General features: G+C 37.9%; 1 protein-coding gene across 1 annotated transcript; it reads left to right on the top strand.

The window, feature by feature from the left end:
- The first annotated feature begins 2,294 nt into the window (after positions 1–2,294).
- LOC122653947 (probable small nuclear ribonucleoprotein F) lies at positions 2,295–11,675 on the top strand. Its single transcript, XM_043847912.1, has 5 exons — positions 2,295–2,399; positions 4,381–4,468; positions 10,320–10,357; positions 10,857–10,921; positions 11,409–11,675. The coding sequence occupies exons 1-5, from the start codon at positions 2,394–2,396 to the stop codon at positions 11,476–11,478; spliced, it is 267 nt and encodes an 88-aa protein (XP_043703847.1). The 5' UTR covers positions 2,295–2,393; the 3' UTR covers positions 11,479–11,675.
- Positions 11,676–13,092: the final 1,417 nt, after the last annotated feature.

The raw sequence follows: 13,092 nt of genomic DNA, 5'->3' as shown, positions 1-13,092 counted from the left end.
ATCGACGGCAGAGATATCGTAGAAAATTTTAAGGTTTGATATGTAGAAAACTTTATAATGGAAGATGATATAACATCCTTCTTGGTAATTATTTCAATTATCCTAGTAGAAAGATAATGTGGAAGCACTTTTTCCAAAGATTCTTTTAGTCCAAACTCCTTCAACTCCCAAAAATCTTTCTTGAAGACTACAACACTAGAAACATCTTTTCTAGAAAAACATGTTTTCTTGTTTTGCAAGCTTATGATTTCAACTCTTTGATTGTGAGGGTATGATTGTCTTTTTATATGCTTTGCAAGACATATAAATAGTGATCTATGCTCGTGTAATAGATGGTGAAGTTAATAGAATTTTGATAAATAAAAATCATTGTTGCTTCATTGAGTGCATACTTGAACCATGATGAGTTATCCATAAAACCAAGATGAGTTTCACTTCAATCAAGTTGAATTGAAGTTTTACTTGTAGCCTAGAAGAGTTGTAGCAATCAATCTAGAATTATTTATGCATATACCTTATTTGACAACCTAGAAGAGTTGATTCATTGGGGTTGTTATCCTTCTTCTCTCTATCTCTTTATTTTTTCAATTTTTATTATTTTATTATCATTTTAATTTTTTTGTCCTAAACTACAATACCTACTTAGCGGTCCATTATCACATTTTTTGGTTCAGAATCTGTAAAATCTTAAGGAATTAAAGTTGTATATCTCTCTGTTATCTTGAATCTACAATTTAAATCACTCTAAACCGAGTTGTGTGTTAAAAGTTACATCTATTTTATCGAGATTACGCAAATCTATTTTTTACTCGGGTTTGTTGACCTAGTTGAGTGTGACACCCATCTCTTTCCTGATCCAAGTTCCTAGCAGCCTATATTGAGACTTACATTACCAACCCAAGCCCTAGCCATGACTAAGGGTGTCAAAATCAAGCCGAAACCAAATCGAATCGTTTAAATCAAAATCATGAAATCGTTTACTAAATGGTTCGATTATGGTTTCAAAATTAAGGTCGTTTAGTTAAAGGGTTTGAACCGAACCGTACCGTTTATCTGAATAAACTGTATAACACTCTTAAATATACATAAATATGCCAAAAGCAAATAGAAACCGTTTAAAACAAAACCGTTTAATAAATGGTTTGGTTATGGTTTCAAAGTTGCAAACGTTTAGTTAAACGATTTGAAGTGAACTGAACCGATTACACCAAAATCGACCCGATTAACTTCTTTAGCCATGACTTTCATTTAAAATATAGTCTTAAGGATCCATAATGTTCAAAAAATTTATATCATATGTGATAAAATTAAATCAAAACAAATAAATGATTCAATTCAAAATAAACCAAATTTGATAGACACTTAAATCCAACTATTACCCCTATCTAGATTTAGGGTCACAATTCCCAAATTATCAGGTTCGACCAACTAGTTACCAAAGCCCTTCGAAAGCTCCTCCAACAAAGCCGGCCCTTATTGCCAAAGTTTCACCAACTATTACTCCCCAACCATTAACGTCCTAAAATGTCACCAACTATTACTCCCCAACCATTAACGTCCTAAAATCTAGAGCGTCCCCCCCTCCCCCTCCTCTAATTTGTTATGATGCAATGTGGCCACTGGCCAAGATGCAATATTATCAAATAGGGTCGGAACGGTTAATTCCCGATCCAGCTTGTGATAGCGACTGTTCCGTTTCATAAAGTGGAATCAGGGGCATGGTTCTTAATATCGGTCTTGAATTGTTGGATTAATCCAGATTGGATCGGTATTGACTGAGACCAATCTCGATTCTTGATTGATCCACTAGTACGATTAAAGGGTAAAAACGTAAAAAAGGCATATTTTTGTTAAAAACCAGGGGCAATCCATACATTCATCCCGATTCAAGGCAAGAAATCCATCAAATTTATCCCGATTCAAGGCAAAACTGAGACCGATTCCGAGACCAATCTTGATACCAATTCAGAGCGATCCCGATTTTACGAACCATTATATGGGAAATAGAAAATAAGTGACGACTCGGATCCGATTGGATCGGGAATCCGAATTCCTCGATCAATGCCCACACTCCCTCGCCGGATCTTTATGCCCTCAATTTCTTCAATTACCTCAATCTAATAAGGGGACAAAAAATGATCACCCTACCCCCTGTCCGAACACACTGCCCGGATGTGATCCACCGTCCACATCCACCTCCCAGATAGAATTGAGGAAATTGATGGACACGCAAATTGGGGTGATAATTTTCCCTCCCCGCCCTCTTTTTCTTTTCAAAACAGAATAGAAACGCCACTTACAACTTAGGCGCTATTTTCTTTACTCTGCAGTTTTTCTTCAGATTTTGCTTACTTCATTCGTTGTTCTAACCTCGATCAGTGCTTTTAGCTCGAATGGCGGTGAGTTTTTCTTCAGTTATTTCTATCTGCCTATTCTATATATAGGAACTTTCAATTGGTGTGTTTGAGCTGTAAAAATTTAAGATGGTCTGTTAGGGTTTATGATATCCGGTTTAGACTCCATGAAAAATTTCCTACAATGAAAGGAACTCTGTGGTTTGATGTTGTATTGTAGCAACAGGGTAAGGTGTAATCGCTAGCACTCTGGACTTTGAATCCAGTGACCTAGATTCGACTCCCGGTAGGGTTAGTGTCAATCAATAAACTGGAAGAACTTCGAAAGCATATCTTCGATTTCTTGTAGTATATGATTTCTTTGTGTTACTGGCTTCGGACTACAAACTGAAGATCTAAAGTTCTTGAACATGAAAGTCCCGAAGTATATATTTTATTTGATACAAACTGTCTCTTTCTCTTTTTGTGGATCCGCCATGATAATGTGAAATATTTTTGCATATCCGACAAATCCCGTATGTGTTTTTGTTATCCATTTTTCTCCTGCCCTGCTCCTTCTATTCACGGGTTGCGGTTGCAATTGGTCTATCAAGTATCAAGATGAGTTCTGGGTTCAGTTTAGCCAAGACCAGTGTCGAACCTCACTCCTTGCCATCTTTAGTTGTATTTCCTTGAAGCAATGTGGAGACTCTGCTTTGTTTTCAGTTTATCAACGGAACTTACTTACAATTGTCAAATTCTCATGCCAATTCACTAAAGCAGTGGATAAGAATATGCAGATCCACTCACAATTGTGACCTTAAGTAAACACAATGGGGAGAGGATTAGACCTATGTGGCAAATGGAGAAGAAGTAGCCTATGTGAGGTTTAAAGTTAGGATTAGGGATAGGGTAAGTAGATGTCGAAGTATCTGAATGAATATTCAAGTTGTGGAATTTTATTAAATTCCTGATCGTCTCTTACCAAGTGTTTGAGAAAGAGGTGGAGGGCCTTTTTCATGTCCATTAAGGAAAGTTACAGGAACAAGCATTTCTCAAGATAAGAAGGTGACCATCAAGATGAAAAGATTCTAGGTTATACGTAGTCTTCTAAACAAAAATTGGGCCCCACATTAAGATAAAAAATTAAAATAAAATATCTTAGGACTAAGGTTGTTAAAGATAAATTGTTGGCCACAAATCTAAATACAGTTGTGACATTGAGAAATATTTAAAGAGAAGTATCTCTTGGTCACAGGTTCTTCACTTGTTTGCTATAATCACCAATGTTTTTTTTTTGTTTAAATTTTTTTTTTTTTTTTTACCACATGACTTACTTTGATGGGTGTAGGTGGGTCTATGTGATGAGGACCATATACCCACTTACCAGGTCAATTTTGAGCCTGAAACAAGCATCAAGTGCTTAAAAGGTGAGCAAATATTTCACCAAAAAAAAAAAAAAAAAAAAAAAAAATCCCATTCAGGAGTAGTGCAATTGAGTTGAATATCCAATGTCCTGATTAGTGTATTCAGTTTGCGGCTCAATGTTATTTCAGTTTGAACTATTGGTGCTCTCGATATGATTTTTAGAATGGGTTTTTTTCCATTCCACACTATCTGGTGTTGTTGACTGGTGCATAACATGTAACTATTCTATGGAATGTCATGCCATGATAAAGAAAGAATCCTTATTATAGTAGAGCTGTGTAGGAGTGTTTTAGAAAGTATCTTGGTGAGCTCTGCTGTATCTTTCCTTATAAACTAGAACAAAGTGAAGTAAATTGTATAAGGTAAAATTAACTCACAATTATGCAAGTCGAGAGGGAAGCATATAGCCTTGTACAATGAAGTGCACTTAGTTGTACTGCTTGATGCTGTTTGCACAATGTATTGATTGATCTTTATGTTTATATTTAGTTGAATTTATGTTAATAAAAAATATGTGTACACTGAGAATATATCTTGATAATTGAGTTTCTTTTGGGCCAGTGACTATTGAGGTCTGATATGTTAATTCATTTCGGTCTGTTCTTTTGTTGATTTGCAGACTGTACCAGTGAACCCAAAACCTTTCTTGAACAATTTGACTGGAAAGCCCGTCATTGTGAAGCTTAAATGGGGAATGGAATACAAAGGTACTGTGACAAATTAGTTATATTTTCCTTTCTCCTTACCTTTCCTGGTTTGGATCTCTTATTTGTACTGCTAAAATATTTTTATCTAGTTGTATTTTTTTTTGGTGTGTATAGGGCTTTGTAGTGCAAGATCGGTTTTTTTTTTTTTTTGGGGGGGGGGGAATACTTCATTCCTTTATATCATGGGTACTGGACGGTGGTACATACTTGGTAAATGATTCCTGCATCAGTAGTTTATTATCTACAAATTCAAATCCATTCCCACAATGACTTTGGGTAAACATGTTTGTTGGATAAAGGCAAATCAATTGATGTTGCAGTGAAAAGAAACGTACATAAGTTACTAACATGATGCAAGATGATGAATGGATAACATGAAGAATATGTACATATGATGAGCAATCAGAATATAAAAGCCTAAGATTCAAAACTAATACCAAAAGAGACTGAGGTTCTCCCCATCTTCCTTTCAATTTGGAATTATATATATGATGTGTCACTAAAAAATTCACCAGCATCAATATATATACACATACGTTTTTTATTCTTTTTGGAAGATTTGCCTGATAGAACTTAAATTACTTCTCCATATGTATTCAGCTTCAATCCATTCATGGAAGTAGGAAAGTTGATTGACATAATTAAGTAGTTTGTAGATAACATTTGAACTTTTGTAGCTAGGGGTAATAATGAGCACTAATCTCGGTCCATTGAGATCCAGTGGGAGATCAGCTTGCGACAGGATCATAGGTAAGGAATGAAACCAGATTGTCATAGAATTTTAATACGTGAGGATCAAGGGATCAGATTCAGCCAAACTAGTCAAAGGCTCTAATTGGGTGGGAGAATATAATATCAGAGATCAGACTTGATCCAATCAGATTGTTAGGATCTGAAGATTCCTACTTGAAGAAGAAATTCCCAAATCTGAGAATTGATGGAGAAATCCTATTTAGAAGTCAGTTTCAGCACAACATAACAGTTCTAGTGATTATCAGAAATATAAACTCGGAGAATGAACGTAGAACTTGAAAATCAAGTTGATTGAAGTCAGACTTGAAATAGGAAAATCAGAAATCTGTCAAAAGATGGAATTTTGAAACCGTAGGATACTTTAGAACAGAAATCAATTGCTAAGTATGGAAACAGAATTGATATCCAATAGTTATTAGAAATCTTACAACCCTTGCAAATATCCCAACTCCTAGTACTATGAAAAGCCAAATAACTCTCAACCAAGCCTTGAATGTCTTCTTGACAGCTTCAAGTAGGGCCCAGGCCTGATGAGAAAAGATCTTTTCTTCCCTTTTCCCTTGTCTGAAAGGTAGGTTGAGTCTTCAATAAAATCTCCCAACTACCAATCTCTTGAGCTTCAATGGTGGAGTTAATTTTTTGAAAGGTAGGTGAACAAGGCTTATTGGTTTGGAACTGTTCCTCTCTCATTCTCTCTTCTTTTCTTCTTCTTTCAAGCCCTAAAACACTTTCTTAATCTTCTCTCTGTTTTTCCTTAGAGTTCCTACTCTTTTTATGGACAAAACCCGTACTTAAACATGCCAAAACCGAGCTTTATTCCTGCCCCCGGTCGGACCGTGCATGGTTCGATCACCTTCTGTGTACTGCTAGGAAAAGGCTATAACTCTTTCTCTCGATGTTGGATTGACCTGATTCTGGAGCCATTGGAAAGTGGACCCAGAGCTCTACAAATTTTATGTTTTGAGAAATTGTGCCTCTTCAACTATCTAGGCCACTTTACCCTGCCTTTGCTTCTGTCCACACATACCAGCTCATGACATTCCACAACACATTCCAATCACCCTAAGCTCATCCACTACCATCTCCAAGTGCCGGACACTCATTTGAGAGTGTTTTGACTGACAAAACTTCTTGAAGTAGGTTGGAAGGCTAAGATTTGAAATAGATCAGTAACTGGTTTAGGGGTAGCAAAGGGGTGCTGCAGGGATGAGGAAAGATGATGGGTCAGGTGGAAGATGAAGGGTCAAATTCAAGAAGAGAAGAAGAAGACGATAGGTTGAAAGTTAAAGAAGATAAGGGGAAGAAAATATGGGAGAGAGAAAGAACTCACCAAAACGTGAGAGGGGGAGGAGATGCTCAATGCATTACTTGGGCCAGCAATGCTTCAGTTTCATGTCTTCAATTCATTTTCAAGACTGCTACAAATGTTGGATTACAATAGGTATTTAAAGAAATTGTAACTCTTGACTAAATAAATGCCTATAAACTAACTCCAAGAAAATTAATCCTTAGCACACAACTATTGGACTCCCTAGACTAATAACTCACCTTGAAACTAATACCAATAAAGTATTAAAGACTTAGGACTTTAACTCTTAAACTCCTAATCTAGGAGTTTTAAAAGTTACATTAATACACCTAGGAATGTGAAAGACAAGTACTGAAAGAAAAGAAAAGACACATAACTAGAGACTTTAAAATTCTGGAAGGTTCAAGGATTGGACCACATAGGCCCCACAATCAAGGGAAACACAAGGGTTTACCATAGGTGGCAAGGCGTCGACTAGGCGATGCCTAGGTGTCCAGGTGCTTTGGTCGACTTGGGCGCCTTGGTCGCCTAATTGGTGTTGACTTGATTTTTTACCCTCTCCAACGCCATGGGTCGCCTAACCGCCGTGACACCTATTGGGTTGACCCCTGGCCAGCATACACCACGGCTGGGCTAGGTTCTTGGCCCTACGGTTTGGTTCTAATTCTGATGTGGACCAAAACAGTAGGAGAGATCTTCTTCAAGCTTGATACTGCCTCACTTCTTAGATGTTGTGCAGGAGGGGAGTTGCCAACAATGACAACACAACTGAAGCTTCTCTCTCAACACTGACAGATCAAAACATACAACACTCCCAACTCATTACCAGCTCACCGACTTCCTCTTGCTCAACATTTATATATGAGTCCATGTTCGAAATTTCACTGAAATGAATCGAAATTTTGTTGAAATATAGACTTCCCTGTGTTTTGCATAGGGTTTCGTTTCGAATCATGTCGAAACCTAATTATTTAGCCAAAATTTTGACATTTCGGTCGAAATTTCAAACCATGCATACAGGCTCTGAGGATCTGGATCCAAGATCTGATCAATAATCAGCTGACTGGATCCGGATCTGATCTTGGTTGCCTAATAATCCTTGATGGAAATGAAGAAAGATCAGCCAGTCTCTTGATACCGAAGGATACAAATTGGCCTAGAGTCGATCCAGCCAATTCATTATTGATGCTTAAAACCATGGACGCATAGTTTCTACTTTAAGTGAATAATCAAATCTATCCTCAAGTATGGTTCAGAAGGGGCTTTTCCATTGAAGTGTTGAAAAACTTGTGATTTTCATATTCATATGTATTATGTATGATACCTGGTGATGCAGTATCAGGCCTGAAGAAGATCCCTCATGCTATTTTGGTCCACATCAGAACTAGACCCAAACCACAGGGCCAAGAACCAAGCCCAGCAGTGGTGTATGCTGGCCAGGGGTCAACCCCTGTACCCTGTGTTTCCCTTGATTGGGGGCCCATGTCATCCAATCCTTGAAGCTTCCAGAATTTTGGAGTTTCGAGTTATATGTGTCTTTTCTTTTCTTTCGATACTTGTCTTTTCATATTCCTAGGTGTTTTTATGGGTGTCAATCAGTTCGGTTTCGGGCATTCGGTTTGGTTCCATGCCTTGATGGTGTGAACCGAAACCGAACCGAGAACCAACTCGGTTCTGGAAGTGGAATCCGAATCCGAACCTGCTCAGTTCGATTTGGTTTTTCAATACGGATCTAATTCGGTTCTCCAATACGGTTCCAATTCGGTTCTCCAATAAAGTTCCATTCTACTAGGCTCTTAATATTGTTGCCTTGCTGTGTTCTCAAGAAACTCCATTTGTATAAATAAAATGCTCACAAAACCTTAAAGGAACCAGAAATATTAATAAATAAATAAGAATCCCAAGTGAGTTCTCCACTTTCAGATCTTATCTTTTAACTTACCCATCAATAAAGTAAGAGAAACACATCAAAATTATAGTTGCAAAAGGAAAGGCAAAACCATTAAATTTTTTTTTATAGGGTTTTGGATTTAAGTGTGGTATTCAGTTCGGTTTCGGTTCAACAACGGTTTCTGAAGTGAAGCCGAAACCGAACCAAATTAAATGTACATAAGCCAGAACCGAAATCAAACCGAATTTATTTGGTTCAGTTAATTCGGCTCGGTTTCAGGTTCGGTATTCGGTTTCGGTTTGGTTTTGACATCCTTAGTGTTTTAATATAACTTTTTAAATTCCTAGACTAGGAGTTAAAGAGTTAAAGTCTAAGTCTTTAATACTTTATTGGTATTAGTTTCTAGGTGAGTTATTAGTTTAGGGAGTTCAATAGTTTGTGCTAAGAAATAATTTTCTTGGAGTTAGTTTCTAGACATTTATGTAGTCAAGAGTTAGTTTCTAGACATTTATTTAGTCAAGAATTACATTTTCTTTAAATACTTATTGTAATCCAACGTTTGTAGCAGCCTTGAAAATGAATTGAAGAAATGAAACTGAAGCCTTGCTGGCCCTAGTAATGCATTGAGCTTGAGCATCCCCTCCCCCTCTCACGTTTTGGTGAGTTCATTCTCTCTCCTACCCCTCTCTCTCTCTTTCTCCTATATTTTCTACCCCTTATCTTTAACTTTTAACCTTTCATCTTCTTCTTCTCTTCTTGAATTTGACCCTTCATCTTCCACCTGACCCATCATCTTTCCTCATCCCTGCGGCACCCCTTTGCTACCCCCCTAAACCAGAACCTGATCAATTTCAGTTTTTAGCCTTCCAACCTGTGCCGCTTGGTTACTTGAATATGATTAGTGTGTCCATGTCAATGCATCACCAATCGACAATCATAGTTGTCATGGCTCGCCGGGAGGGCTGCATGGCGACCCTCTTTGATTTCTTCCTCCGACTCTCTTCCCTCTTCGATTTCTTCTTCCGTCTTCGATTTCTTCTTCCCTCTTCTTCCCTCTTCGATTTCTTCTTTCCCTCTTCAATTTCTTTCGATTTCTTCTTCGATTTCTTCTTCCTGTCTTCTTTCCCTCTTCGATTTCTTTCGATTTCTTCTTTCCCTCTTCGATTTCTTCTTATTTCTGAATTTTCTTCTTAAAACTTGAGAAACAATAGAGAAAAAGAAAAAAACATGGCTTGAGTATACATCTATTAACACATTAAAAATAGAGAAAATAAAAAATAAAACATGGTCGACATGCTCGCCATGGCAACGCCATGGCGGGCGACATGTCGATATATCGACGTGACACCCCTCCAACGACTTGGATCGCCGTGACGCCGTGACAACTATGCTGACAATGGATACTGCATGAGAGCATTTATCAGGGGAAAAAACATAGATACTGCATGAATACTTCTAGTTTATGGCTTTCTAATTCCCTGTTATATCAAGTGTTGTTCTATTTCTTCCTAACAATTTCTTTATTTGTCTTTACTAAAATATTAAATGTACATTCTTAAGAAATTTACTGTTGGGGAAAAAAGCTTAGATGAGTTGAGTTATAGTGTAAAGAAATTTTCTCTAAGAAACTTTGTAATTATTTGACGATTCACCAAATTTGCAAGATATAAATACAAGAGAAAGGATGCATAGCTTAAAAATAGGTGCACAAGCATGTTATTTGCATATTGAATGAGATACTTGTATCACCATCCATACCTAGGTTTATGGAAGTCAATAGCCCTTGTTCCTGTATTAGTGTTCATATTCATATCTGTATCTGAGCATATTGGATTGTTTCTATGTTTCTTGTAGTTCTTATCTTTTGCTTTTATTTTGTTTTTTTTGTTCTTTTTCAGGTTATCTCGTCTCAGTGGATTCATATATGAACTTACAGGTAATGCTTTTAGGTCCAAAATTTGATTCAATGCATTCATTTAAGGTCTTTATGTAGGTTTGTTCCTTGTATTTATTATGAACTTTGCTAGCTTGCAACCTATCATAATGAATAGCTATCTGATGAATAGTACATGCATCTTTCAGTCAATTGTATTTGACAATGGTTTCCTAATCCCCTGAAACACCCTGGGGTGGGGACTGGGTTGGTGAATTTGCTGTCAAATTGTGGAGTCTTGCCCTTATATTTGCAAATGGTTTGGAGTACCGAACAATGCAAATCAAACTGGAAAAGCCAATTAGGTAACCATGCTTTTTGAACCATGCCGGCATAAGCAATACCTTTCCTGGTTGCTTTGAGTAGGTTAGCCAAGACTGCTGTTGTGCCATTGGAAGAGAATTCCAGTCTTTTTGCCATATGTTTTTCTTATACGTTCCCATTACAGTGTACTCATTTGAATATCGATTTCTATTATCACTAAAGAGATCCTTTCGTGCAGCTGGCAAACACTGAAGAATATATTGATGGACAGTTCACAGGAAATCTGGGGGAGATTCTGATCAGGTAAGTGCCCCCAAGATCCAAGTGTAATTTTCTTTCATTCTTTTCCTTTCCTTTTCCTGTGCCCAAACTAGAAAAAGGGGAACGGAGAAGAGGAGAAGGGGAATTCCCAGACTAAATATACTGATGCGATTAAAATGGGAGAAACATGGCAGCATTAAGCATGCTAAAAGAGGGTGGTTCCTTCTACATGAGAGTGGGGGCATGAGTATAGACTTTTTTTCAATGGCTGGTTGTCTCAACCTTAAACTATATTCAGAGGAAAAATCTAAGTATTAGCTCTAGATTGCACTAAGTTGGGTGGTAGCTTTTGTTCTTTGACAATTCCAAATGGTCCCTTTTCATTCAGGTACCGTGGAATGAGGTTCCACCTAGTTTTATGATGACCCCTGCAGTACCATGCATTTCCTGAACAGAATTATTTACTAGATCTAGCCCTGAACATTCAGATCAGTAATGGTCTTTTTGTTTCCCTGCATTGTGCCTGCAGATGTAACAATGTTCTTTATCTTCGTGGTGTACCGGAGGATGAAGAGATTGAAGAGGCTGACCAAGATTGAGAGGATAATGCTGTGGTTTTTCGATGTCATCCTACTTGAGAGATCCAAAATATGTTTTCAACGTGCTTCTTAGGTCTTGGGTAATTTTGCTAACAATTAGAGTTACTGAGTTTAAAGTTTTGAGATTAGGATGGTTGATTTTATAATTGTGGTCCTCAGCTTCTTGTTTGTCTATTTAATTAGTTCCTGCAAGACCATCTGTCTGCATAAGACAATTGTATTATGTCATTATAGTATTATACAAATCTTCCAATCCGAAACTCACAAAAATAACAATAAACAACAATTGAAGCTAAAGAGATTTGAAACATCTTCTTTGGTGGCATCTTTGGATAAATATTGCCAGTATGCTAGATGGCATCACTTTTCATGTGGCTCTACGTAGTCTAAAAAATCCCTCCAGAAAAATGTAAAAGATTAGAAAATTTTTGTGCGAAATGACCTTAGAGCGGCATGCATTGGAATGCCTTTCTGTGTGATACATCTTTGTGCTATGTGGACAGATGTAGCTATTCTGATCACTGGATGGAGAGGAAATGATTTGGTTCAGCCATGAGCCTAATTTCATAGTAATTCAATAGAGGGGGATTGCTGTCAGGTTGCTTGCTGCATGGCCTGCACCAGTGCAGGGGCCAATGAGAGTGCGCCTGGAAGCATCCAACATGGATGGGTTCATGGGGGCAGTGGGACAGTCATTCGCCTTTCTTTGTCTTGGCGTAGGTGCCACGTTACCTAGCAGCGTTCGTTTACCCTAAAATGAAAAATCCACTCATGTATTGACAAGCGTCCTCATGTCTGTCCATGCATGCCTATGGTGCTCAAATATTGACCTCAGGCTGTTCTAATTTTTCAAAGCCTTGTTTTACTCCTAGGCAAATTTGTTTGGGTTGATTTTTTATTTTATTTTTGGTAAAAGGGATTTTATTGAATAGGAGAAAACTAGGCCTCATTTTAACAAAGACATACTATGAAGCCAAGGAGTGGAATTTGGCCATACTGTCATAGAAGACAAAGACAGAGCCTCCCTTGCTAGAGGATGGATTATATTGTTTGCCTTTCTAGGGACAAGAAAACCCACAGGATGAGAAAATAAAGATCATTGTGGATCTGGTTCCAATTTCAGGAAGAGGGGGGGGGGGGGATAGCTCTATTTTGAATCAACCGAACCACCTTGCTGCAATCTGATTCAATCTGAATATGAGAGAGGCCTAGCTGAATAGCATGGTTCAATCTCATACGAATAGTCAGGGCTTCGCCAGTACTTGCTTCAATGAAGTTGGTTGGAGAGGTAAGAGCAAAGATCTGTGCACCCAAAGATGATCTTGCGATGACACCAAGGCCGCCAGAAGAAGAGCCAACAAGAAGGCTGGCATTAGTATTGATTTTGTAAACACCTGATCGAGAGGGGCACCAGTGCTGGGGAATGTCATGTACACTGTTGTTCTGCGATACTAAAGATGGGTTATTTGCTTGCCTGAATTCCTCAAAAGCATGGACTGCGGACTGAACAACATTGATAGGAGTCCAATTTTTTTCCCCAAAGACCAAGTCATTTCTAGCGATCCACAGATACCAGAGCATGAAGAAACAAAGACGAAGAGTTTCATTTGCTGC

This window comes from Telopea speciosissima, chromosome 3, assembly GCF_018873765.1.
Source record: "Telopea speciosissima isolate NSW1024214 ecotype Mountain lineage chromosome 3, Tspe_v1, whole genome shotgun sequence".
Lineage (NCBI taxonomy): Eukaryota > Viridiplantae > Streptophyta > Magnoliopsida > Proteales > Proteaceae > Telopea > Telopea speciosissima.
This window is presented reverse-complemented; position numbering and strand designations above follow the sequence as displayed.

Excerpts from the sequence above, each read along its gene's own strand:
- LOC122653947 (XM_043847912.1), top strand. Across the intron at positions 4,469-10,319 it reads ATGGGGAATGGAATACAAAG|GTTATCTCGTCTCAGTGGAT; the intron begins GTACTGTGACAA and ends GTTCTTTTTCAG. Across the intron at positions 10,358-10,856 it reads ATTCATATATGAACTTACAG|CTGGCAAACACTGAAGAATA; the intron begins GTAATGCTTTTA and ends CCTTTCGTGCAG.